At 46.1% G+C, this 27,179-nt stretch overlaps 2 protein-coding genes across 2 annotated transcripts in view; both read left to right on the top strand.

Moving 5' to 3' along the window:
• USP6NL (USP6 N-terminal like) overlaps nt 1-27,179 on the top strand; it is a 927,917-nt gene that overhangs the window by 32,095 nt on the left and 868,643 nt on the right. The window lies entirely within an intron of this gene.
• Nucleotides 20,811-25,412, top strand: LOC147751117 (uncharacterized). Its single transcript, XM_086937798.1, has 2 exons — nt 20,811-22,310; nt 25,080-25,412. Exons 1-2 carry the CDS (start codon nt 20,811-20,813, stop codon nt 25,347-25,349), a joined length of 1,770 nt encoding a protein of 589 aa, XP_086793924.1. The 3' UTR covers nt 25,350-25,412.

Below are 27,179 nucleotides of genomic sequence, written 5' to 3'. Positions count from 1 at the left end.
TAATAGAATTTTCATGCATCAATTGCTTCTGAAGCAGGTAGACTAGACATGGTGTCTTCACTGCATGACAAGTATATTCCAGCACTTGGAGTCTGTAGAATTGCATTGTAAAAAAATAATTGCCAAAGCTAATAGATCTTGCCTATGCAAGAGCTATTTGTTTGTCAATGTTTTCGTTAGCCCTGCTGTACAACAGAGTGGTTGATGGCATGGCTGAAAATAAAACAAAGTGCTATGACTCGGGTAGCATATCATAGAGCTTTGTTTTACTTTACTTTCAGCAATTCTGCACAGCCGCCGCACTGCTGCAGAATATGCTTAACATACATTGACAAAGCCAATAGCTTGCGCAAAGGCGAGACCTAACGTCTTAGCCAATATTTGCAGTGGTTAGGAAGAACACATATTTAGCAGACCCTCCCTAGCGAGCTCACTGAATTGCTATGGGGGGCCCTGTTCTCACTCTCTCACGTCACTGTCAAATCTCCATACTCAATCCATAGAATTGCAGGCAATACACTTGCACCATTTTCTTCGTGCCGGACGTCTCTTTTCATTGCTTAGATAAAGATTACTGCTAGAGTGGGCTGAAATCCAGCTATTCTAGATAATTTAACTGGCGCACAAGAACTCCTGTAGAGACGTAATGATACGTATGGACAGACTGCTCCTATGTTAATTGTTACAGAGTATTTGGGACGACTTTAACTAGCAAAATAATTTTGTTGGACGCGTATGATTGCAAACAAGAACACTACATTAAGAAATATACATTATCTTCTCGGCGCAATCTTTAATGTGAGCTGAGCACGGATTGACCTTTTGAGATAGTGATGCTTTTCGTTCATCGAGCTTGAATAATATGCATCTGGGATTTGATCTGGGGCGACTATACCCCTTCAACAAACAAACAAAAAACACAAAAAGTAAAAAAAGTGGTGCTTTATATTATCAGAAAGGTGGATTATTAACACTCTCCATTGTTTGAATCACTACAATTGTTAACAGCAGTGACATTAACTTTGAATAAGAATTAAATTTGCTGCAAAAGCAAAATATTTTTTTATTGGATACATCAGGAAGTCATTTTGTTAACTACGATCGTGAACAAATAAAAACACAAACAGCCTTGAAGTCCGTGGGGACGAAATGCGCCGCATTGGCTATGAACTTGTATTATGTTTTTAATGAAGTCTAATGAAGAATCATCAAAAGAATACAAGAAGGATATTTTTTCACAAGAATCTGAAGCCTCAAGCTATTTTTTCATTATTTCATGTCTGGCAATCGTTAATCTGGATACTGTACTATATTATCTATCATTAATTTTTTACTTTGGGGTATGTGCTGAGCTATTCTGTACCTTGTGTTTTTGGGCTATCCAAAATTGTGGAAATTAGGAAGGTCCAGTTCTCGGCTCTTTGCACTACCATTCCTGCCCATACTTTTAATTTTAAACTCATATACTTACTGGTGCAGGCCTTGAGTGCCCTGACCTTTATCTCGTGTTTCACCATCTGAGGAGGTGATTGCATTTGTATGTCTTGACTGTGTGCAGTCAATGAATTTGTTTTTAAATACAGAAAGTAAACCACACAAAATTGAATAAGCAGTAGACCAGGTTTTTCGAATGCATTCCTTTAACGCGAAAAAGCCACAAACATCTTGGCTGGCGATACCAGGCGCTTTTGTAATTAACCTGCAACACAAACTAAACCAAAATAGCACACAATAAATTGTCACAGCTGGGCATTGCAGTGGAAAGCAGTATAGGATAGGCTCTATTTGCCCATTTCACAATGTAGCCCTACAAATTCAGCATTGCACCAAGCAGCCATTTATTTGCACAAGAAATGGACTCTGGGCAGGTTTAGCTGCTGCTTTCCTAGTTCTTTTTACCATAAACAAGGGAACCCAGAGAAACCTTTGGACCATGGGTAATATGCTTATTAGAGAGAACAAGGGTCCTCGGGAACTGCAATAGACAAACAAATAAACCTATAGACCACAGTAAGTACTATAATTCAGCTTCCATGCCCAGCCGGGCGAGGAATATTTAATTTAGATTTAACAGGAATTAGATTGACCTAAAGAGGGTCACATACAAACATTTAGATAGGGCACAATCCTGTACCTATCCCAAGAATTGGAAAAACCATAGGTTAAGAAAAGAAAGTGAGTCAAGGAAAAAGTTTAACAGGCAAGAAGAGTTTTGGAGCCAATTGTTGCTTGCGAATTAATAATCACAGCAAGTCTCGACATACAGTGTGTACAGATTAATATGCAAAATAAATTTCATACAACACTGTTTTCAAGCGTCAACGTTTCGATCCCAAGGCTCCTAATGAACCGGGATCATCATCAGGACTGTTTTAATCACTGCCTGTATCCAATACGAACGCCTGTGGAAGTAAAAGGGAGGAAAATGAAAGAACAACATAAGGCATCCGCCTGAAATGGTGAAATAAACAACAGTAGCAAAAGCAAGGTCAATATGTGGCTGTCTGGCCACTCCTAATCAGGTCCAGTACTCAACCAGCAATTTAGTTCTTAATTGTGATTGAACTGCATGCAGTACTGTCATGCAAGTGTGGACCAGCTCGGGGCTCGGTGAAAGTTGCCTCATCGTGAAGTCGAACTGGTTTGATCACATCCATGCGTACAATTTCAGATCAAGTGAGTGAGCGGAGTGAAAAACAAATTACCAAGAACGGCACGGTGAGTTGGTGAAGGTTCGGTGACTAATTGGCCAGGTTTCAGGGCAGTCCGCCGATACACTAGAAAGTGACACGAGACGTCGGCGGAAGGTTCACATTGTGACTTGGTGCAAACGAACATTATTAAAATGAAACTGGTGCTCATGAGATCGGTGACATTTCCTGAGGCACTTAACGATTGCGCGTTGTGTCCGTCTGGTATTTGTGGTTTTGGTTGCGACAGGATGTGGGTGGTTTAAAAACATGCCGGGTGATTGAAGAGGAGTACGGCCGAAGTGAGGTGGCATGGTTCGTTTTATTCGGCGGTGGGTAGTTTGTCAGGGGATCACTGACCTGCCAATGTCCAGGGGTGGCTTGGTCAGGCGCTGTTAGGCATAAGGGGTGTTGCCGTGCCCAGAATTAGAAGTGCCTGAAAAACTGTAGTTCCATTATAAAATCAGGCTAGTCCGGATGTGCAAAGAAAACAATTGCCGGGGCATAACCAATTACCTTGACAGGGACGAGTCCGGTTATAAGGCCGTGAGGCCACGAGTCTTCCTTAATGTAGGGGCTTGGATGAAGGAGTACGTTGCTCCTTGGATTGAGTAACCGCTTGGGTCCGCGGGTTCGATTGCTGAATTGGGAGAAAATATATTAGAGGCGAAACTGGGGCAAGTAAGGAATTAACCTAGCGTTAAGGGGGGGCAGGGTAGGCACTTACCTTACTCCACAGTGGAATCGGCGGTGGGTGGAAGGTGGAGACACGATGGTCTCACTCCTCTTCTCCGACAGCGTGAATCCGCTGTTCAAGTGTTGCTCGGTTCCGGGTGGCTATAATTGGTGAGTTTCCAACGCTGAGGGTGGACTAGCCATTCTCGCCACGTTTGCGGCGGCCCTGATGGAGTGGTTTAGGGCCCAATCTGGGAAAGGTACAGGGTTAGGATTGAGTCTGCTAACACTGAAGACGGACTAACCATTCAAACCGCGTTTGCGGCGGCCATGATGGAGTGGTTTAAAGCCCAATCTAAACCCGAACAAGGCATGGTTCAGGGTTAGGAATGATTGGATTGTGGTAAGGTGATTGCGAATTTATAGTGCGCACCCCGGTGATTGGGTAACAGGTGTTAAAACATAGGTGATAATACTGAGTGAAGATACGTGCTCAAAAAAGTGAAGGGGATGGCCTGTGGTGCCCAGCAGTTATACACATAGGATTATACAAGAATATCTCTATGACAATGGTGGCAGCAATACATTCAAGGCATTAGGCTCACTCATAGTTTGTACTTGGGAAAGAGGCCTAATGTACTGCGTGCAGTAATATCAATTATCCAGTTCATGCAGGCGGCAGTGGAATGTTTAAAAGTCAAATGTCATTATTCGCTCAGAAACTACATAAGCTTTTAGGCTGACATGATATGCAGAGAAAAGTGCATAATTTAGAGTAGGGAAGTCCAATCCTCTGTCCGGTTTAGTCCATTTCGGATTGAGTCCAGCATTATTATGCACTTCAATTCCTCTTTGTTTAGTAGACTAGTCATGCTGCCTCCTCTTTGGGGTAGTTTCAGTGCCTTTAGAACAGTCCAGCGGATGTCATCTTCGTCATGTTTTGCTTCCGTGAAAAGTTCAACCAGTGGGGCGTTCGGTGTCCTGCACCTGATGCGGCTCCTGTGCTGGCAGATGCGGGTTTTGATTTTTTGTGATGTTTGACCCACATAGATTTTATTACAGGGACACTGGATGAGATAAATTACATTGCTTGTATTGCAGTTTGTGAGAGTGTTACATTTGAACGTAATATTGTTGAACACGAGTGTTTTACCTTCAATGGTCAAATTGCACACAGTACATACACCACATTTGACATGTCCAACAATGGGGGACAGACCCCATGCCGCTTCAAGTGTAGAAGAATGGTTAGGACTAGGAAGCGCTGCTCGGACCAAATGGTCCTTTAGATTCTTACTTTTTTTGAAAGCTAATAGGGGTCGCTCAATTTCTAGAATACCTGCATTAATCACGGGCCAATGTTTTAAAATCATTTTCCTCAGTTTATTAGAGAGGGGGGAGAAAGTTGTTACACATGCTATTCTGTCCATATTTTTTTTTTGGGTTTGGGACAAGCAATGTTTCTCGTGGGCGGTCCCATGCCCTTTTCAAGGCGTTTTTTACAATTTTCCTGGGGTAGCCCCTGTCTTTGAGTTTATTGGCCAGAATGGCACTTTCTCTAAAGTAGTCCTTGTGTGAGCAGTTTCTCCTAATCCTTAAGAATTTTCGGGTACGGCAAAGTTCCAGTAACTGACAGATGAATGACATGGGAATAGCATGAGTACGTGGGCGTTTATCCAAAGTCTTCTGTATAACAAGAAGTGCCGCAGTTTGCGGGATATTAGTATACAGAGACTCCACGTCCATGGTGCACAAGGTATCGGTTGTGGGGTTGAAGGGGTGGTGCTCGATCAAATTGATCATGGACATGGAGTCTCGTACATAGCAAGCTGTGGGAGGGACAAATACTTTTATAAAGAAGTCAAAAAATGCCCCTAAGGGTTCCAGGATTGAACCGCATGCCGACACAATCGGGCGGCCTGGTGGGCTGGTGATATTCTTGTGAATTTTCGGTAATGTATATATTACCGGGGTCCTGGGGCTTTTCACATTTAGATAGTTGAATTCTTTCTTTGTCAGGAAACCCTCTGATACTGCATCTGCTGGTACTTTCCGTATCAGTTCCTGAATTACCTTGGTGGGGTTGGATGCTAACCTCAGATAATGATCTTTATTGTCTAATTGTCTCTGAAATTCACGTAAATACAACACATATTGCATTACAAATGCTATAGGTGTCACATTTGCAAAAGTTATAACTATTGGCATTGTAAATGACAAAGCTATTAATTTCGCTATTTTCAAAAACAAAACCTAAATTAAAAAAATTGTCATTTACAATACCAATAGCTCAAACTTTCCTAATGCGAGACCTATTGCATTGCAAATGCTTGTTAATCTTACCACTCACTTGCTGGCGCAAGACGAACTCTCCCTCCTTAAAAAGGGCCTGACCTTTGTCCCAACGGTAGCACCCAATTTCATGGAGGTGCATACCGAGCTCCTACGGTTCTTCAGGCGGGTCCGCCTGAAGGCATTTTTTCAAATTCACCCATCGCCTGACATTAAGGCACATAATCCTTTCCGCCCCCCCTCAACCTTTTTACCATCCGCAGGTTTGGTACCACCAGAAGTGATTACGTTTGAGAAACTGGTCCTTAAAGACCTCTCAAACATGAAACAACAAAAGAGATTCATACCATATAACATCACAATAAAGGAGAAACAGGCCATTAGTTCCCTTAAAACCAATGACTCTATAGTTATTAAAAGTGCAGACAAGGGTGGTGGAATTGTCATACAGGAACTTGACTCTTACACTGCTGAAATTCAGAGACAATTAGACAATAAAGATCATTATCTGAGGTTAGCATCCAACCCCACCAAGGTAATTCAGGAACTGATACGGAAAGTAACAGCAGATGCAGTATCAGAGGGTTTCCTGACCAAGAAAGAATTCAACTATCTAAATGTGAAAAGCCCCAGGACCCCGGTAATATATACATTACCGAAAATTCACAAGAATATCACCAGCCCACCAGGCCGCCCGATTGTGTCGGCATGCGGTTCAATCCTGGAACTCTGCCTTAGGGGCATTTGTTGACTTCTTTATAAAAGAATTTGTCCCTCCCACAGCTTGCTATGTACGAGACTCCATGTCCATGATCAATTTGATCGAGCACCACCCCTTCAACCCCACAACTGATACCTTGTGCACCATGGACGTGGAGTCTCTGTATACTAATATCCCGCAAACTGCAGCACTTCTTGTTATACAGAAGACTTTGGATACACGCCCACGTCCTCATGCTATTCCCACGTCATTCATCTGTCAGTTACTGGAACTTTGCCTTACCCAAAATTTCTTTTTATTTAAAGGCCTCTTTTATCAACAAATAAAGGGAACTTCTATGGGCGCGATTTTTGCCCCAAATTTGGCCATACTGTTTATGGATGAAATAGAAAGGCAAGTCATCTTGGTACCATCTAACCCCTTCTTCTCCGGTATCATTATGTGGTGTAGATACATTGATGACATCTTCATGATATGGAGATTGGACACCAATGTTCTGCGCCACTTTATGCACTGGATGAACAACAACTGTTCGGGCCTTAAATTGACCTCCATATCTGACAGTTTTTCCATAAACTTCTTGAACTTAACAATTTTCCATTAGGAAGGTGAACTCCTCACACGGTTATTCAGAAAACCTACTGAGAGAAACACGCTGTTAGAATACACCAGCAATCACCCCAGGGCACTGAGGGATTCGCTACCATTTTCTCAATTCTTAAGGATTAGGAGGAACTGCTCACACAAGGAGGACTACTTTAGAGAAAGTGCCATTCTGGCCAATAAACTCAAAGACAGGGGCTACCCCAGGAAAATTGTAAAAAACGCCTTGAAAAGGGCATGGGACCGCCCACGAGAAACCTTGCTTGTCCCAAACCCAAAGAAAAATATGGACAGAATAGCATGTGTAACAACTTTCTCCCCCCTCTCTAATAAACTGAGGAAAATGATTTTAAAACATTGGCCCGTGATTAATGCAGGTATTCTAGAAATTGAGCTACCCCTATTCGCATTCAAAAAAAGTAAGAATCTAAAGGACCATTTAGTTCGAGCAGCGCTTCCTAGTCCTAACCATTCTTCTACACTTGAAGCGGCATGGGGTCTGTCCCCCTTTGTTGGACATGTCAAATGTGGTGTATGTACTGTGTGCAATTTGACCATTGAAGGTAAAACACTTGTGTTCAACAATATTACGTTCAAATGTAACACTCTCACAAACTGCAATACAAGCAATGTAATTTATCTCATCCAGTGTCCCTGTAATAAAATCTATGTGGGTCAAACATCACAAAAAATCAAAACCCGCATCTGCCAGCACAGGAGCCGCATCAGGTGCAGGACACCGAACGCCCCACTGGTTGAACATTTCACGGAAGCAAAACATGACGAAGATGACATCTGCTGGACTGTTCTAAAGGCACTGAAACTACCCCAAAGAGGAGGCAGCAGGACTAGTCTACTAAACAAAGAGGAATTGAAGTGCATAATAATGCTGGACTCAATCCGAAATGGACTAAACCGGACAGAGGATTGGACTTCCCTACTCTAAATTATGCACTTTTCTCTGCATATCATGTCAGCCTAAAAGCTTACGCAGTTTCTGAGCGAATAATGACATTTGACTTTTAAACATTCCACTGCCGCCTGCATGAACTGGATAATTGATATTACTGCACGGAGTACATTAGGCCTCTTTCCCAAGTACAAACTATGAGTGAGCCTAATGCCTTGAATGTATTGCTGCCACCACTGTCATAGAGATATTCTTGTATAATCCTATGTGTATAACTGCTGGGCACCACAGGCCATCCCCTTTACTTTTTTGAGCACGTATCTTCACTCTGTATTATCACCTATGTTTTAACACCTATTACCCAATCACTGGGGTGCGCACTATAAATTCGCAATCACCTTACCACAATCCATTCATTCCTAACCCTGAACCATGCCTTGTTCGGGTTTAGATTGGGCTTTAAACCACTCCATCATGGCCGCCGCAAATGACGGCTTGAATGGTTGAAATGAATGAAATGAAATGAATCTTGTTCTGCGCAAACTTTGCCCGATGGGCGTCAAGGCGCCTACTTCAAATAATACAGCTCGCCGAATCAAACGGCATTCTCTCATTGGTAGGCTCTGGTGAAAAACCAAGTTTTGAGAGCCTTTTTAAACAAATCAATTGAGGGTAGGGTTTTAATCTCAATTGGAAGAGAGTTCCAAAGCTGAGGAGCGGCTACAGAGAAAGCTCTCGCTCCCCATCTGGTCAGCCTAGTATGGGGCACTACAAGTTGAAATAGGCCGGCCGATCGAAGGCATCTTGTTGGGACATAGCGGGTGAGCAAGGTGCCAAGTGCATCATCGGGGCCAGCCGTAAGTGCTCTGTATGTCAGACATAGGATCTTAAAAGATATTCTATACTGGACAGGAAGCCAGTGAAGGTCCCTCCTAGCAGTCGTGGCCGATGATGCCATAGGAAGGGCCAGAACAAAGCGCGCTGCAGCATTCTGCACGATTTGCAATCGATGAATGAGGCCCTTGTTGAGCTCCACATACAAAGAATTGCAATAATCGATCCTGGAGCCAACAAGAGCGACTGGGATCTGTTTGCGTGCCTGAAGGGAGAGATAGTTGCGAATTCTATTTAGGATCCTGATGACACCCCAGCATGTGGCCACAGTCCTGTTCACTTGGAGCGTCATAGAAAGTGAGGTGTCAAAGACAACACCCAGATTTCTGGCTGATTGGGAGGGAGTGAGGCAGGTGCCAAGAGATGAAGGCCACCACTCGCTCTACCAAACATCTTGGTCTTTCCCAAAGACCAAGACCTCTGTCTTATCGCCATTTAGCTTTAGGGAATTGATGATCATCCAGTCTGCCACATGCTGCATGCATGACCTAAAGCTAAGGGCGGATGTACGGACAGAGGAGTGAGCCAGCGATACCATGATCTGGGTGTCGTCTGCGTAAGACACCACCTCCATCCCCTGCGATCTTACTAGTCTGGCAAGGGGGGCCACATAGATATTGAACAGGGTCGGACTCAAGGCTGACCCCTGTGGCACCCCACATTGCAATGACTTGGCAGGGGAGAGGAAATTTCCAAGCATTACTCTGTTCTCTACCATGGAGAAAGGAGTTAAGAAGACTCGGGCCGGTCCAGTGACCCCTGCCTCCCTAAGCCGAGATGTTAGTATGGCGGGAGACAGGGTATCAAAAGCGGCTGTGAGATCCAATAGTACCAGAACTGTGGTTTGGCCACTATCCACTTTGCGGCGGATGTTGTCTACCACCACAGTGAGGGCGGATTTAATACTGTGATGTTTTCTGAAACCGTGCTGCGTGTTATCAAGGTACTCCCTGGTCTCTAGAAAGGGGGATAGATGGGTGTTGAGGTGTGCTTCTAGTATTTTTGCCGGGGCAGGGAGCAGTGAAATAGGCCTAAAATTTTTGAGAAGGCCAGGATACAAGGATGGTTTTTTAAGTAAAGGCTTCACAATAGCCTTCTTCCACACTGGTGGAAAGGAACCCTGGACGATGGCCTTATTCATGACTTCCAGCATGAGCGGAAGAATGCTGTTTGTACACTGTTTAAGTTTTTTTAGCGGTAGGGGATCCATAGGGGAGGAGGATTTAGTCCTGTCAAGTAGGAGGTTCAGTTCTTCCAGAGACAGTAAAGGAAACTGCGTGAATAGTTCGGATGGACCTTCATCCCGAGTATCCAGGCTGTCTATGACGGGAGGGACATCACAAGTCAAAGAGTGACATTGGTCTTCTAGAGAGATATGAATGTCCGAGATTTTACTGTGAAAAAAGTCTGAGATATCATTACATAGTTCCTGAGAACTGACCACTGGGTCAGGGAGTTGGAGAGAGCACAACGAGTCAGCAATTTAAAAAAGTTCCTTCGATGAGGTTAGGGAGCCTGTAAGATTGGAGAAATACTCCTGCTTTTCCATTATAACTCTCTGTTTATACTCCCGCAAAGCGGACTTATGAACCTCCCTATCCTTCGGATCCCATGATTTCCTCCAACTTCTCTCACTGCTCCTACACCTCTGCCTTAAAAGTCTCAGATGTTCCGTCTTCAGTGTTAGCAGACTCAATCCTAACCCTGTACCTTTCCCAGATTGGGCTCTAAACCACTCCATCAGGGCTGCCGCAAACGTGTCGAGAATGGCTAGTCCGCCCTCAGTGTTGGCAACTCACCAATTATAGCCACCCGGAACCGAGCAACACTTGAACAGCGGATTCACGCTGTCGGAGAAGAGTAGTGAGACCATCGTGTCTCCACCTTCCACCCACCGCCGATTCCACTGTGGAGTAAGGTAAGTGCCTACCCTGCCCCCCCTTACGCTAGGTTAATTCCATACTTGCCCCAGTTTTGCCTCTAATATATTTTCCCCCAATTCAGCAATCGAGACCGCGAACCCAAGCGGTTACTCAATCCAAGGAGCAACGTACTCCTTCATCCAAGCCCCTACGTTAAGGAAGACTCGTGGCCTCACGGCCTTATAACCGGACTCGTCCCTGTCAAAGTAATTGGTTATGCCCCGGCAATTGTTTTCTTTGCACATCCGGACTAGCCTGATTTTATAATGTAACTCCCGTTTTTCAGGCACCTCTAACTCTGGGCACGGCAACACCCCTTATGACCAACAGCGCCTGACCAAGCCACCCCTGGACATTGGCAGGTCAGTGATCCCCTGACAAACTACCCACCGCCGAATAAAACAAACCATGCCACCTCACTTCGGCCGTACTCCTCTTCAATCACCCGGCATGTTTTTAAACCACCCACATCCTGTCGCAACCAAAACCACAAATACCAGACGGACACAACGCGCAATTGTTAAGTGCCTCAGGAAATGTCACCGATCTCACGAGCACCACAGTTTCATTTTAATAATGTTCGTTTGCACCAAGTCACAATGTGAACCTTCCGCCGACGTCTCGTGTCACTTTCTAGTGTATCGGCGGACTGCCCTGAAACCTGGCCAATTAGTCACCGAACCTTCACCAACTCACCGCGCCGTTCTTGGTTATCTGTTTTTCACTCCGCTCACTCACTTGATCTGAAATTGTACGCATGGATGTGATCAAACCAGTTCGACTTCACGATGAGGCAACTTTCACCGAGCCCCGAGCTGGCCCACACTTGCATGACAGTACTGCATGCAGTTCAATCACAATTAAGAACTAAATTGCTGGTTGAGTACTGGACCTGATTAGGAGTGGCCAGACAGCCACATATTGACCTCGCTTTTGCTACTGTTGTTTATTTCACCATTTCAGGCAGATGCCTTATGTTGTTCTTTCATTTTCCTCCCTTTCACTTCCACAGGCGTTCGTATTGGATACAGGCAGTGATTAAAACAGTCCTGATGATGATCCCGGTTCATTAGGAGCCTTGGGATCGAAACGTTGACGCTTGAAAACAGTGTTGCATGAAATTTATTTTGCATATTAATCTGTACACACTGTATGTCGAGACTTGCTGTGATTGATCATTCATTCGCAAGCGACAATTGGCTCCAACTCTTCTTGCCTGTTAAACTTTTTCCTTGACTCACTTTCTTTTCTTAACCTATGGTTTTTCCAATTCTTGGGATAGGTACAGGATTGTGCCCTATCTAAATGTTTGTATGTGACCCTCTTTAGGTCAATCTAATTCCTGTTAAATCTAAATTAAATATTCCTCGCCCGGCTGGGCATGGAAGCTGAACTATAGTACTTATTGTGGTCTATAGGTTTATTTGTTTGTCTATAGCAATTCCTGAGGACCCTTGTTTTCTCTAATAAGCTTTCCTAGTTCTGCCAGAAAGAGCGAGGCGTTACGAGGCCTCCGGGTTGTTTGCGTTTAACAAAATACAATTAATAATAATAATAATAATAATAATAATAATTTAAAAATAGTACTTCAATGACCGCACAATCGGCAGAAGGACAAAAATCACACAAACAATCAGTACGTGGTCTGTGCTTCATCCGAAGAAGAGGAAGTGAAGTTGGCGCACAAGTACCAATTAGAAAGCGCAAAAAGAGTAACAATTAAGGTAAGCAATGAGCAGACTGCAAACCCCTTCCTGTATACAATATCTCTCGCAAGTGCATGCATTGCATGCGCTGTCGCAGGCAAAACCTACAAGAGGTCAGGGTAAGAGAGGTCGTGGTCATGGGCAAACTGCATGCTTAATGTTCAACAGGGTGCAGAACTTCTAGTTGTAGATTGTGTACTAAAATAACACCCCTGGTGTGCTGTATGATACCGCACAGTTCATTACAAAAACCATATAGTTAAGTTATAGTTAGGAGTAAGCACACAGTAAGCTAGTTAGACCTCATCATTTCATGGATTTACACTGGGCTACTGAACATGTTGAAAATTGAGGGTGTGCAAAGTATCTTTTTATGCAATGACAGCCTATGGCAAACTTCCCAAAAGTTACCAGGTTTTTCAGTTTGACATTGCTGCATGAAAATCATTGTGGCTTTGGTGCCATTTTTTTTTCACTCATTTGCTTATTAAACACTAACGAAATTGAAGTAACCTGCATAAAAAAAATCAGGCACTCATGGTAAGCCTGGTACATGGGCGAGGTTTTCCTAACCCACAAAGGTAACATTTTTCGGGGGTAACTAATACAAAGGTGTAGCTAAAAAACTTAAAATATACCCTACTTTGAACCAAAGCTCTGTTGGCACAAACCTAGTAATAAAGTAAGCCCGAGTCCCCCCTAAAAGTGTTACTTTGTCTCTTCCATCCAAGCATTTATCTATCCATCCTTTCACCCTTCCAGCTAACCGCTGATATCCACCATTTCACATTTCCATTCTGTCATTCATTTATTCTTTCATCCATCATTCACTTTTACCATTCTATCCATCCATCCAGCCATCTGTTCACATATGCATCCTTACATCCATCCACCCATACAACCATCATTTGACTTACTCATCCATGAATAAAGCCTTTCATCCATCAATTGACCCTTTTGTCCATCGATTCATTCACTCATCTATCAGCCATCCTTCCAGAATTCCATTTGCTCTACTGTCCTTTCACCCACCCACCCACCCATTCTTTCACCCACCCATTCTTTCACCTACCCATCCACCTATTCTTTCACCTACCCATCCACCCATCTTTTTACCCAGTCATCCACCCAACCTTTCACCTCTCATCCATTCATCCATTCATCCCTTTCACCCACCCATCCATCCATTCACCCACCCATCCATCCATTCACCCACCCATCCATCCATTCACCCACCCATCCATTCACCCACCCATCCATTCACCCACCCACCCATCCATTCACCCACCCATCCATTCACCCACCCACCCATCCATTCACCCTCCCATCCATTCATCCACCCATCCACCCATCCATTCATCCACCCATCCACCCATCCACCCACCCACCCATCCATCCATTCACCCACCCACCCACCCACCCATCCATCCATCCACCCATCCATCCATCCACCCATCCATCCATCCACCCATCCATCCACCCATCCATCCACCCACCCATCCACCCACCCATCCACCCATCCATCCACCCACCCATCCACCCACCCATCCATCCACCCATCCATCCACCCATCCACCCATCCATCCACTCACCCATCCATCCACCCATCCATCCACTCACCCATCCACCCACCCATCCACCCACCCATCCACTCACCCATCCACTCACCCATCCACTCACCCATCCACTCACCCATCCACTCACCCATCCACTCACCCATCCACTCACCCATCCATCCATTCACCCATCCATCCATCCATTCACCCATCCATCCATCCATTCACCCATCCATCCATCCATTCACCCATCCATCCATTCACCCATCCATCCATCCATCCATCCATCCATCCATTCACCCATCCATCCATCCACCCATCCATCCATCGATTCACCCATCCATCCATTCACCCATCCATCCATCCACCCATTCACCCATCCATCCATCCATCCATTCACCCATCCATCCATTCACCCATCCATCCATTCACCCATCCATCCATTCACCCATCCATCCATTCACCCATCCATCCATTCACCCATCCATCCATTCACCCATCCATCCACTCACCCATCCATCCACTCACCCATCCATCCACTCACCCATCCATCCACTCACCCATCCACTCACCCATCCACTCACCCATCCACTCACCCATCCACTCACCCATCCACCCATCCACCCATCCATCCATTCAGCACCCATCCATCACCGCGCCAGGATACCCTGTGGTAATAGAGCGCGCTATAAAAGTTTTTATAAACATAAACATCCATCACCCATTCAGCACCCATCCATCACCCATTCAGCACCCATTCAGCACCCACCCATCCACCCATCCACCCATCCACCCATTCACCCATCCATCACCCATCCATCACCGCGCCAGGATACCCTGTGGTAATAGAGCGCGCTATAAAAGTTTTTATAAACATAAACATCCATTCACCCACCCATCCATTCACCCACCCATCCATTCACCCACCCACCCACCCACCCATTCACCCACCCATTCACCCACCCACCCATTCACCCACCCATCCATTCACCCACCCATCCATTCACCCACCCATCCATTCACCCACCCATCCATTCACCCACCCATCCATTCACCCACCCATCCATTCACCCACCCACCCATTCACCCACCCACCCATTCACCCACCCACCCATTCACCCACCCACCCATTCACCCACCCACCCATTCACCCACCCATTCACCCACCCATCCATTCACCCACCCATCCATTCACCCACCCATCCATTCACCCATCCATCCATTCACCCATCCATCCATTCACCCACCCACCCATTCACCCACCCATTCACCCACCCATTCACCCACCCATTCACCCACCCATCCACCCACCCATCCACCCATTCACCCACCCATTCACCCACCCATTCACCCACCCATTCACCCACCCATTCACCCACCCATTCACCCACCCATTCACCCACCCATTCACCCACCCACCCATTCACCCACCCACCCATTCACCCACCCATCCATTCACCCACCCATCCATTCACCCACCCAATCCATTCACCCACCCAATCCATTCACCCACCCAATCCATTCACCCACCCAATCCATTCACCCACCCATCCATTCACCCACCCATCCATTCACCCACCCATCCATTCACCCACCCATCCATTCACCCACCCATCCATCGTTTCACCTGCCCATCGTTTCATCCACCCATGTTTTCACCCAACCATCCTTCAATCCTTTCATCCGCCCATCCTTTAATCCTGCGCTGACAAATGATGGCTGGAATGCTGAATAAATCATACATTCACCCCAGTCAAGAGATCTGGGTTAAGTCCATCGTTCTTTTGTTCACCATGCCACCCCAGTTTACACCCAGCCATATGCAAATCAGTCTTGACCCTGTGCCTCATGGGAACAGTCCAGCCCGAACGTACATCATTTGTTTGCGTAGCATTTTTCACCCTGAATGGGATGGGTTTATTTTGTGATGCATAAACATGGGGATATTTGGAATGCTTTAGTGATTTAAAAAAAAAATGAAGTTCCTGCACAATCACCGGATAATGTTGAACATTAGTTTGCTCATTGAGAGATTTTCAGTATCCATTGGGCGGTCATCCAAAAGAAAGCAACATTGCTAACCTTTGATTTGCCTTTTGTGAGGGGCCCAGGGTTCTGAAATGATCACCACTTCTTGGATTTGAAAACCTCAAATTCAAGGTCATCATCAGGATAAGATAATTAGAGAAGCGGACCACGAAGATCTGCCCCCATTGTAATTGAGGTAAGAAGAGCACGTGGAACAGGCTGTAAACAGTGGCTTAACACAGGCCCCTGCAGCACTCACAGTGCGGAGGGCCCCCAGCTCCAGGGGGCCCCCTCAGCGCATTATTCTGGCAGGAGAGCTCCCGAATTAGTCCGGAGGGGACCCCTCCAAGTACCTTGCAGGGGGGGGCCTCATCTTTCGTTACGCCAGCGGCTGTAAAATTAATAGAAATTATGAGCCACCCCTCGTACTTGGTAATGGTGCAAATAAGTAATAGTTTGAAAAATAATGAGCGTCTAAAATGCTGCAAATGTGTGCAGACTTTTTGTCTTGACTCTGACCTCATCTGGCTACTGACGCATGAGGTCAACCAGCTGGCAATTCTAAAATATCGAACTGATTTGAAACCATCTTTAAATTGATATACTCATGGAACTGTCCCTTCCCTGCATAAGTTCAACTGTTGCGCCAGTTTTCAAGGTTGATGTAAATCACTTGTCTGTGCGCTGCCTGAGTTCTGTGTTCACAATTCTCCATCATATCGGATATTACTTGATGTTTTTTTTATATTTATATATTGATAAAACGTACATCATTTACATCAACTGTGTACCATTTGAATGAACGCATTAATTTATTAAGTACATACTGGCCGTTCAGACTACTATTCCACTCATGAACAACTAGTGAAATGTAATTCTGCCACCAGTTTCTGTGAGTCTTCACTCCCATATGGTGCATAGTTTCTTTCGATATTTCTACCCAGCTCCTGGTGGGTATTGGATCTCCCTGTTTTTATGATTGTTGAAACGAAGGCATTCCACATAAGTACATGAAGAGATAAGAGCACTTTCATAACCGATATCCTAACATCTATAGCCCACCTCCCATAATCTTTTGTCAGCCCAGTATTGCTAGCTCGCTTCATTTCAACCTCCCTGTAGTTTATAGAGTGCCTCTTCCTAGGTGCATAAATGCACTGCTGAGTTGTTATAAACTGTGCTTTTACAAAGAAGATATTTTCTTCCTTGAACAGAGCCAATATTTCAAATGGGTTTACTAGAGCTGTGATCGAGGACAGGCATAAACTCTATTACTTCTCCATAATCTCCATAAATGCTCTACCTTGATTATGATATTTCATCTCGTGTTGCTGCATTATCTCTAACCCTTCTTTGTTTGAATATTTATTTTTTCTGTCCTTCAGAAGATTTTATACCTAAAGACTGTTAAATCCCTCATCCTTGCTAAGCCACATTACAATGCGTAAATGGTATTGGTTTTTAGTCCCACTCATTGGAAATGTTTTGAGAGCTTTAATGGAAATTGTGTTTTCGTACACATATGTCTGAAATGGACCAGGCACATTTCCATAGATTTTGTGATTGGGTGCAGCATGCGTCAGGTTCTAGTCTGTTGTGAGATGCTGCCACTCTAGGCTTGGATTATGGAGCCACTGAAAATATTTCCTTGAAGTGTTCCATTTTAATTTTCCATAATGCTTTAGTAGAGATACTGATGTCCACTGCTTTTTCCTAGTCTTGCAACTGCACTATTGCAGCCAAACCTGAGCCATTATCCTCAATCACTGGTCCACTATAGACTGCTGTAGCTGTATATTAACAGGGAAGTTTGTGAATCTAATTAGAAAATGGATATTTCATCTAAAGTCAAAGCTAACCAGTAATGACTTATTTTATCCTGTTGACAAAATAAAGTAAATGTGGAAAATATTTTTTACTCTGAAAAATATCACACTTAAGGTATGAAGTTCCAGATCTGTCCTGGCTCAGTTTGTGAATCAGCTCAGTGAAGCCAGTCAGTTTAGCTCTGTTGGCCACTTCATAGTCCACAAACACAGACCTCTGTTTGAACAAGCCATCTGTGCTTCATCACTCGACAGTAATGAGGATGAGTGCTAGAGCCGCCTTTCTCCTTCAAAGTACATACACGTAATAATTTTTTGGCTTGCAAAGATAGTTTTTGTGTACTACTCCTCAGCCTACACATCTATCAATATATCCTCTACATCCACGCTCTCATTTATCCAAACCCCATACTTACTATGATCCCCAAAATAACCCTTTCTAGACTCTCTCCTACTCTACTCCTCCTTGCATCATCTGACACCTCCTTTTACTATACTGATCCCCTAAAACAAATCTTTCTAAACTCTTCCCTCTGACTCCTCCCCTCCAAAACTCCTTTTTACTCCTCCAAAAGCCTCCTCCTACTGCTATGACCTAAAAAAGAAATCCTTCACTCTTCTATCCCTCCACTATCATTTTCAATCAAAATTAACAGACTAACATTTTCACTTCTCAAATTCCATATTCATCTATACTAATTCACCACTAATCCTTTTATGGGTTCCATAGGTACTCGCCAGAAAAGCTCTTCAACACCCATCAGGGGTAACAAGTGCTATATGAATGTAAACCTTTCTTCTCCTTTTATCCCTCCGCTATCCTCCTCACTCCAAATAACTGACTAATATCCACCACTGAAGTTACTTCATATTTTACCATATTAAGTCACCACTAATCCTTTATGGGCTTCCTGAATAGCGTGCGTCAACACTCCATCAGTGGTAACAAGCGCTATATTAATACAAACCTTTTTCCTCCTCTATCCTTCTGCTATCATTCCAAATCCAAATAACTGACTAACCTATCCACCACTTAAAAATGTGCTTGCATGTTTCACTATACTCATTCAACACTAATCCTTTATGGGTCCCGGAGTAGCGTGCTGCTCGCCGAAAAAGCGCTTTGACGCCTCGTCCAGGGAAGTAAGCGCTATATAAATTCAATTACAATACAATATGCAGTTAAAAAAAAAAAACTTTTACACTTAGTGTGGAAACTTCCCACACTTAGGGTGCCAAAAGCCAGTGCACTTGGAGGGTGTTTGGTACGTTTGTCTAGCTAGTTATCGTAATATACGAGTGTTAGTGGTGTACATTTTTGGCTTATGCTCTGAGGTCCCTTCAGTTGGACCTTTTTAAGGGAACGTCTTCACCCTTACCCCGTCCACCAGAATCTCTTTCCGTGATGCAGAATTTTATCTGAACATCCCCCGCAATAACCTCCCCTCCCCCCCCCCCCCTTCCAACTTTGGTCTGAAAGTGCCAAGTGACTGACTAATAGCCATACATTATTCAAGCATACTTACCAGAACGTAACTAGATTGCTATTTTGACCATGGTGCACATTCTACTGGCAGTTACACACATTGACTGCCCATTATGTAGTTTGTCCTCCAATGTATTCCTTGGGTAACATTTCTATCTAGTAGTGTTATGTTAAGGACATTAGCAAAGTGCTTGCCCACTTGGAAAGCACCTTTGTGTATACTCTCCAGATACTGTAAGTTAAATAAGGTTGCTGCAAGTGAGTGGATAGCCATATGTGTGACTCTTGAGTAAAGAGGGGTGCTTTTAACTTTTTTCTTGAGTACCGTAAGACTTTGCCACAGTAGTTGAAGTAGGAAGAGGCCCTACATTGTATTGTACAACAGTCATCTGTGAACTTGTTTCTTGATGTTAAACATATTGCATGAAATCTTTATGAAATGGCTTAATAAAGCCAAAAACTGGTTACGCATTGAGGGGCTCAAGTTGTACATGCATTGGATAACTGTGATACGGCGGCCCCACATACCCGTCACACACCACGGTATTGCAGTCCTTCCCATACGACAGAGAACCCGGCCAGAACGTCCGTAGTAGCAGCCCAACCCACCAAATGTCCAACCCTCTGTCCTCTGTTCCAGGACCCAATCAGGAACGACGGAAACACGGAAGCACTACCACATGACCCCGGAAGTACCTCCCCCTCACGTGACCAGGACACTAGAAATACCGGACCCAGGAAACAGTCCGGCGTCGGATCGAGCTTGTGGCAGGAGACCCCGACTGGAGCGGTGAAGGAGAGAACGAGCGAAGAGGACGAAGAGTGGTCCGAGGATTGGTGGAGTCCACCGGAGGTTGCTGGGGAGCGGCCGCAACTCAACTTGGAGAGTTGCGGCGGAGCGGGTGAGTGATACGGAACCCCTCTGAGAGCACATTAGGTGCAGTGTAAATAACTCCTTTCTGTATAATTGAACTACCCTTTAGGCTCACGTCGTCACTCGGAGCACTGTGTATATATTGTAAAGCACTCCTCCACTTTGTACAGAAACCCCTTTAATCCTCACGTCCCACCACCCTACACCCCTACTGCTTCACGATACCCAGCTTGTGTTCATCCCTACCCTAACCCTTCCGACCTCTCCTCACTTTCGCCTTCCTACCCCTCACACTTCCCGGTGCTGGTAACAGGGATTTGACGAGTGAAGTCCGGCAGGACTAACGGCTCCTTTCTTTTCTTTGTTTTCTCCCGGTACCTCCGAGGACGCCCCAAGAGTAGAAGACCCGGAGAGCCGCTGACATCGTTACCGGACCTGGACCCCTCTTCCACCCGTGGAGCTGTGCCTTTTATTTCTGGAGCATTGACTCTTGCTAATCACCCTGTTTTTGAACAACCGTACGGAAATAAATCAAACATTGCCCACTATATACGGCCTCCGCGCTTGATATTCCGGTCCGCCACACCCCCACGCACACAGTTGGTGTCAGAAGTGGGATCCGGAGGCATGGAGGCCGTCGTACAGAAAATGGCCGAGTCCCAGGAGATGTTGGGAAAGCTGATGGAGAAGTTTTTGAAAACTGCTGAGGAAGATCGGGGGCAACTGCATGACGTCCTCAAGGGCCAAGGGGATGCTCACGACCAGGCTATGGGGAAATTAACGGACGTCCTTGGACAACAACAACAACGACCCATAACCTCCCTCCCCTCAGTGGTCCTACAAAAGTACGTTCCTGGCGATGATCCGGACTACTTTTTTACGAACTTTGAAAGACTAGCACAGGCCGCCTCCTGGCCAGCCGATCGATGGGGGCAATATTTGGGACCGCTACTAACCGGAGACCTCCAAGCGGCCTATCAGCAAGCCAATATACAAGGCAACACACCCTATGATGACATCAAGAAGTGTATCCTGGAAAGGCTGGGCATAGATGACGAGACCTATAGAGTAAAATTACGCCAAGCCAAAGAAGGGCCCCAAGAAACCCCCAGGGCTCTGTCCTTCCGGATTAAAGATCTCGCCAATCGATGGTTACGCCCCGACACCTCCACAAAGGAGGATATCCTAGCAAAGATATATCTCGAGCAATTCCTGGCATCCCTACATCCGGCCACCCAAAAATGGGTGCGACAACATGCACGACTCACCCTCGACAGCGCGGTGGAGATCGCGAGTGCATACAGCCGAGCCCAAGAAACATCCAGGGGCAGAGATGATCATCCCCACCGAGCGCATGTCAATGCAGTCAGACCCCAGCGACCCCCTCCTCCAAGGAAAACGGAGCCGCCTTCCCTGCTGCCACCACCGCTCATATACAGACCACCCAATCCGGGTCCACAGTGTTACAACTGCGGCGGTTATGGACATATAGCACGTGTATGTCCACAGAAAGACGAACCCATGGAGATAGGCCTGGTACAGAACTATGTGTGTGCAACACCCGGGGAAAAACCTCCTCCGTTCCGTTGTCCCGTGTATGTAAACGGACATCCACTCCGGGCTTTGGCTGACACGGGCTGTCGCCAGAGCGTTCTACGGCCCCAAGACCTACCAACACCACCAAGACCACCCACAGGAACCGTCGCCATCCAATGCGTACACGGAGACACTAAAAGGTACCCTACCACCCAGGTGCGAGTACGGCACCCAGCTGATCCCGGGACTGAACTCACTGTAGGTCTAATACCAAACCTTCCTGAGCAAGTGATCCTAGGGAGTGACTATGCTGGTCTCCCTAAATTGGTGCAGGACACTACAGACTCCCTGAACCAATGGTGGGGAGAAGCACCCTTTTCCGGGGAACAACCGCTGGCTGAAGATCCGACCAAAGCCCGGAAATCCCGTAATCAGAAGAGGCAAGAAAAGCGAAATCACACCACCGCCTACCCGGTGGTTCCCGATGTCCATCCCTGGCAAACAGATAGAGAATTCCGGGCATCGCAACAGGAAGATCCCGTCCTACAAGAGGCCTGGGGAAAGGCCTTAGAACAGGAAGACCCCCTTCACGTATGTCCCTATTTCTTTAAAAAGAACGGACTACTCTATAGAAAAGGGAACCCAAACCAACCACCACAGCTATTGATTCCCGGACCCTTTAGAGAGAAGGTGCTCTTCCTTGCCCACAGCCATCTCCTAGGGGGTCACTTCAGCGACGAAAAAACCGGTTTGTCCATCCTCGAGAAATTTTATTGGCCCGGGGTACATCAGGAGGTCAGACAATATTGTAGAGAGTGCCCAGTCTGTCAGAGAAACAGTAGATATCGTCCACCCAGGGCTCCCTTACTCCCTCTACCCCTCATTGATATCCCCTTCACCCGGGTTGGAATGGACATCATAGGCCCCTTACTTCCCTCCCGCAGTGGCTGTCGTTATGCCCTAGTTCTGGTGGACTACGCCACTCGCTTTCCTGAGGCAGTGCCCTTACGCCAACCTACAACACAGACCATAGCTAAAGCCCTCATCTCCATATTCTCACGAGTAGGGTTTCCCAGGGAGATCCTTACGGATCAAGGCACTCCGTTCGTCTCATCCCTAATGAAACAAGTCTGTTCAAACCTCGGCATAAAACAGATCCGCACGTCCGCCTACCACCCCCAGACAGATGGGTTGGTAGAGCGATACAATGCCACCCTGAAGTTAACACTGAAGAAAATGTTGGCCTTAGAGGCAAAGAGGTGGGAGGAGATGTTGCCGTTGGCCTTGTTTGCCATTCGGTGCAAAACTCAGAGCAGCACCGGATATTCTCCCTATGAGTTGCTATATGGTCGACCACCCCGCACCCTTCTGGACATGGCTCAAGAAGCCTGGGAGGCCGAACCTGACAGAACCCGACCCCTGCCAGAATATGTTGAAAATCTAAAAACACATCTCGCCCAGCTACGTGACATTGTCCGTCAGAATATGGAAAACGCACAAGCTAGCCAGAAACGGCAATATGATAAGGGTACCAAACCACGTTCCTTTAACAATGGGGATCTAGTTCTTCTGATGAGACCATCATCAGATCACAAACTGTTAGGACAGTGGCAAGGACCCTATGCGATTCTTCGCCAAGTGACCCCGGTCACCTACGAAGTAGAGCTCGATCCTGTTCGAGGCACCACACAGGTGTACCATGTCAATCTTCTTAAAAAATGGGAGGGACCCCGACCCGTCCTATCCACCAACGACATGCCAACCCCTTTCTTATTTGAGTCATGCTTTGACCCCAAGATGACCGACGAACAGAGACAGAGTCTCCGAGAGGCCCTACAACCCCTACAGAGTGTGTTTTCTTCCTCACCAGGTCACACGACCATCACAGAACACAGCATACACACTGAGCCTGGTAAGATTGTACGGCTTCGACCCTACCGGGTCCCTGAAGCCCGTAGGAACGTGATCAGACAAGAAACCGAACTAATGTTGGGTATGGGGATCATCGAGCCTTCCATCAGTGAATGGAATTCCCCCATAGTTCTAGTGCCTAAGCCTGACGGGTCCGTGAGGTTTTGCATAGACTTCAGGGAGGTAAATAAAATATCTACCTTCGACACTTATCCCCTTCCACGGGTCGATGAGATGGTCGAGAGCATAGGGAAGGCCCGATACATATCCACGTTAGATCTCTGCAAGGGCTACTGGCAGATTCCCCTTAGAGCACAAGACCGAAAGAAAACTGCCTTTTCTACCCCAGACGGCCTATTCCAGTTCACAGTATTACCTTTTGGGTTACACGGGGCACCCGCCACCTTCCAAAGGGCGATGAACCAAGTGTTAAGACCACACTCAGGGTATGCCGGGGCCTACCTCGACGATATTGTTATCTATAGCAATAGTTGGGCGGAACACCTCGATCACCTCAACAAAGTCGTTAGGTCCCTTGGCTCTTTTGGGTTCACCATTAATCCTGCAAAAACCACGCTAGCGGCTACCTCGGTGAAGTACTTGGGCTACCTCTTAGGAGAGGGAATGATACGTCCACAGGCCAAGAAGGTTGAGGCCATTCAATCCATTCCATTTCCCCAGTCTCGAAAAGACCTCCGGGCATTCCTAGGCCTATTAGGTTATTACCGCAGGTTCATACCCAATTTTTCCCAGACTGCAGCTCCCCTCACTGATCTCCTAAAGAAGTCCACAAAAACAGAAACCCTCCTCAAGAATCCCAACCCTGTTCTACTGTTGGCCTTTACTCGACTCAAAGCAGCATTAACCTCTAAACCGGTATTGGTCAGTCCGGATTATTCACGGACTTTCCTCCTGCAGACAGACGCCTCAGACCAGGGTTTAGGGGCGGTCCTTTCACAGAAAGACGACAATGGGAACGAGAACCCCATTTTATACCTGAGCCGTAAACTGTATCCCCGCGAAACCAATTATGCTGTTGTAGAGAAGGAAGCATTGGCCATTAAATGGGCGGTGGAAAGTTTAAGGTATTATCTGGAAGGGAGAGAGTTTGTCATCTATACTGACCACGCCCCTCTGGAGTGGATGGCCCGTAATAAAGGACATAACGACCGGGTCCTCAGGTGGTTCCTAGCTCTGCAACCATACAGATTTCGGACATTGCACCGTAAAGGGACTGAACAGGGCAATGCCGATTTCCTCTCCCGTTATCCCATGGCCCACACCCGTACTAGAAAGACAGCTAGGGGAAGGGGATGTGATACGGCGGCCCCACATACCCGTCACACACCACGGTATTGCAGTCCTTCCCATACGACAGAGAACCCGGCCAGAACGTCCGTAGTAGCAGCCCAACCCACCAAATGTCCAACCCTCTGTCCTCTGTTCCAGGACCCAATCAGGAACGACGGAAACACGGAAGCACTACCACATGACCCCGGAAGTACCTCCCCCTCACGTGACCAGGACACTAGAAATACCGGACCCAGGAAACAGTCCGGCGTCGGATCGAGCTTGTGGCAGGAGACCCCGACTGGAGCGGTGAAGGAGAGAACGAGCGAAGAGGACGAAGAGTGGTCCGAGGATTGGTGGAGTCCACCGGAGGTTGCTGGGGAGCGGCCGCAACTCAACTTGGAGAGTTGCGGCGGAGCGGGTGAGTGATACGGAACCCCTCTGAGAGCACATTAGGTGCAGTGTAAATAACTCCTTTCTGTATAATTGAACTACCCTTTAGGCTCACGTCGTCACTCGGAGCACTGTGTATATATTGTAAAGCACTCCTCCACTTTGTACAGAAACCCCTTTAATCCTCACGTCCCACCACCCTACACCCCTACTGCTTCACGATACCCAGCTTGTGTTCATCCCTACCCTAACCCTTCCGACCTCTCCTCACTTTCGCCTTCCTACCCCTCACACTTCCCGGTGCTGGTAACAGGGATTTGACGAGAGAAGTCCGGCAGGACTAACGGCTCCTTTCTTTTCTTTGTTTTCTCCCGGTACCTCCGAGGACGCCCCAAGAGTAGAAGACCCGGAGAGCCGCTGACATCGTTACCGGACCTGGACCCCTCTTCCACCCGTGGAGCTGTGCCTTTTATTTCTGGAGCATTGACTCTTGCTAATCACCCTGTTTTTGAACAACCGTACGGAAATAAATCAAACATTGCCCACTATATACGGCCTCCGCGCTTGATATTCCGGTCCGCCACACCCCCACGCACACAATAACAAATGTCATCTATTTTTAAACAGCGCTGTACGATCTTAAGCATATATTTATTTCTTTAGAAAGAAAGCACCTGAAAAAAATGAATAAGGGCGAGACAGGCACATGAAAGTTCAGAGAATAGCAGGCAGCCTATTCCCCACCCCTCTCACCTCGCCCTGCCCCCAGGCCCCTCGGAGGGCACGATTCCAGACGGAAACTGAAAGAGCCTACAATGGCTGCCATTCGCAAAGAAAGTTGAGAGTTATACTTAGAGGTTCAATGATAGCAATTAGTGGCCGCGTACTCCAATCAAAGAGGTCATTGTTTCAAACCAGAAGATGAGGAATTTAGATTACATCCTGGCAAAGCAATCTTGGAGAGCTGCTAGCGACAAGAATAGCACCCACGGAGGGATCTCCGCAGACTTCCGGTGGAAGTAGAGGTCCGGTTCATTACCATCGGATACGTGTTTTCAGAGAAACAATATCATTCGTATTTCCAGTTCCCGGGCTAGAAATCCAAAACAAGGCTCAGTCAATGTGGGTCAGTTTGCCACATCTTCAGTCTGCCGTTTAGCATTGGTGCAATTGGAACAGTCCATTGTGCTGATAGCGTCCGGTAGTCCCCCTCTCTTTAACTGCAGTTCCACTGATGGTTCTTCCACTGTGGTTACTGTTTGAATAATGACTTTTCACAATGACCTTGTGTTGATTGCAGAGCATTAACTGGCATCCAGCTGCTTAGCTGAGGCACCCTTCCTTCACTAATGTATTCTTTCTGCATGCTGACACATCCGTTTAGCGTGAAAAAGAGTGTGTTCTACCAGCACAAGCATTTTTAGATCTATTTATAGCAATTGAGACATTGAGACTTGCTCTAAAACATAAAAATCAATCGGAATCTCCTTAACGCCTTATTAATTGGTGAATGCAATTCTTTCTATAGTTAAAGCAAATATAAGAAATTGAGTATAGTTCATCAGGCCAACATTTTTGATGTTACAGATGCAATTACAAATGTCATAAATAATCTTACAGATGAGATTGCCATTCATGTTACCATTAACTCTGTGAAGAGTCGACCTTGAATCTAGTATTTTGTTTATTGGTTTGAATATGACTTGGTGTTTAATTGCGTTTGGCTTTCAGATGTTATTTATTAGTATACATAACTGTGTGATCATAATCATAGGCATAGCTTATGGTGTGCGAGTTGAATATTCCTCTTCACTGCTGTCACAATGCGGTCCTAACAACGACCGCGTTGTGACGACGCATACCATT

The sequence above is a fragment of the Lissotriton vulgaris genome, chromosome 1_1 (assembly GCF_964263255.1).
Source record: "Lissotriton vulgaris chromosome 1_1, aLisVul1.2, whole genome shotgun sequence".
Classification (NCBI taxonomy): Eukaryota; Metazoa; Chordata; class Amphibia; order Caudata; family Salamandridae; genus Lissotriton; species Lissotriton vulgaris.
Note: the sequence above shows the minus strand (reverse complement) of the source record. Positions and strands in the feature narration are given on the sequence as shown.

Bases quoted from the DNA above. Each gene is read 5' to 3' on its own strand.
- LOC147751117 (XM_086937798.1), top strand. From the start codon at position 20,811: ATGGAGGCCGTCGTACAGAAAATGGCCGAGTCCCAGGAGATGTTGGGA. The intron at 22,311-25,079 runs GTATGTCCCTAT...CCTCTGTTCCAG, and splicing joins AACAGGAAGACCCCCTTCAC to GACCCAATCAGGAACGACGG.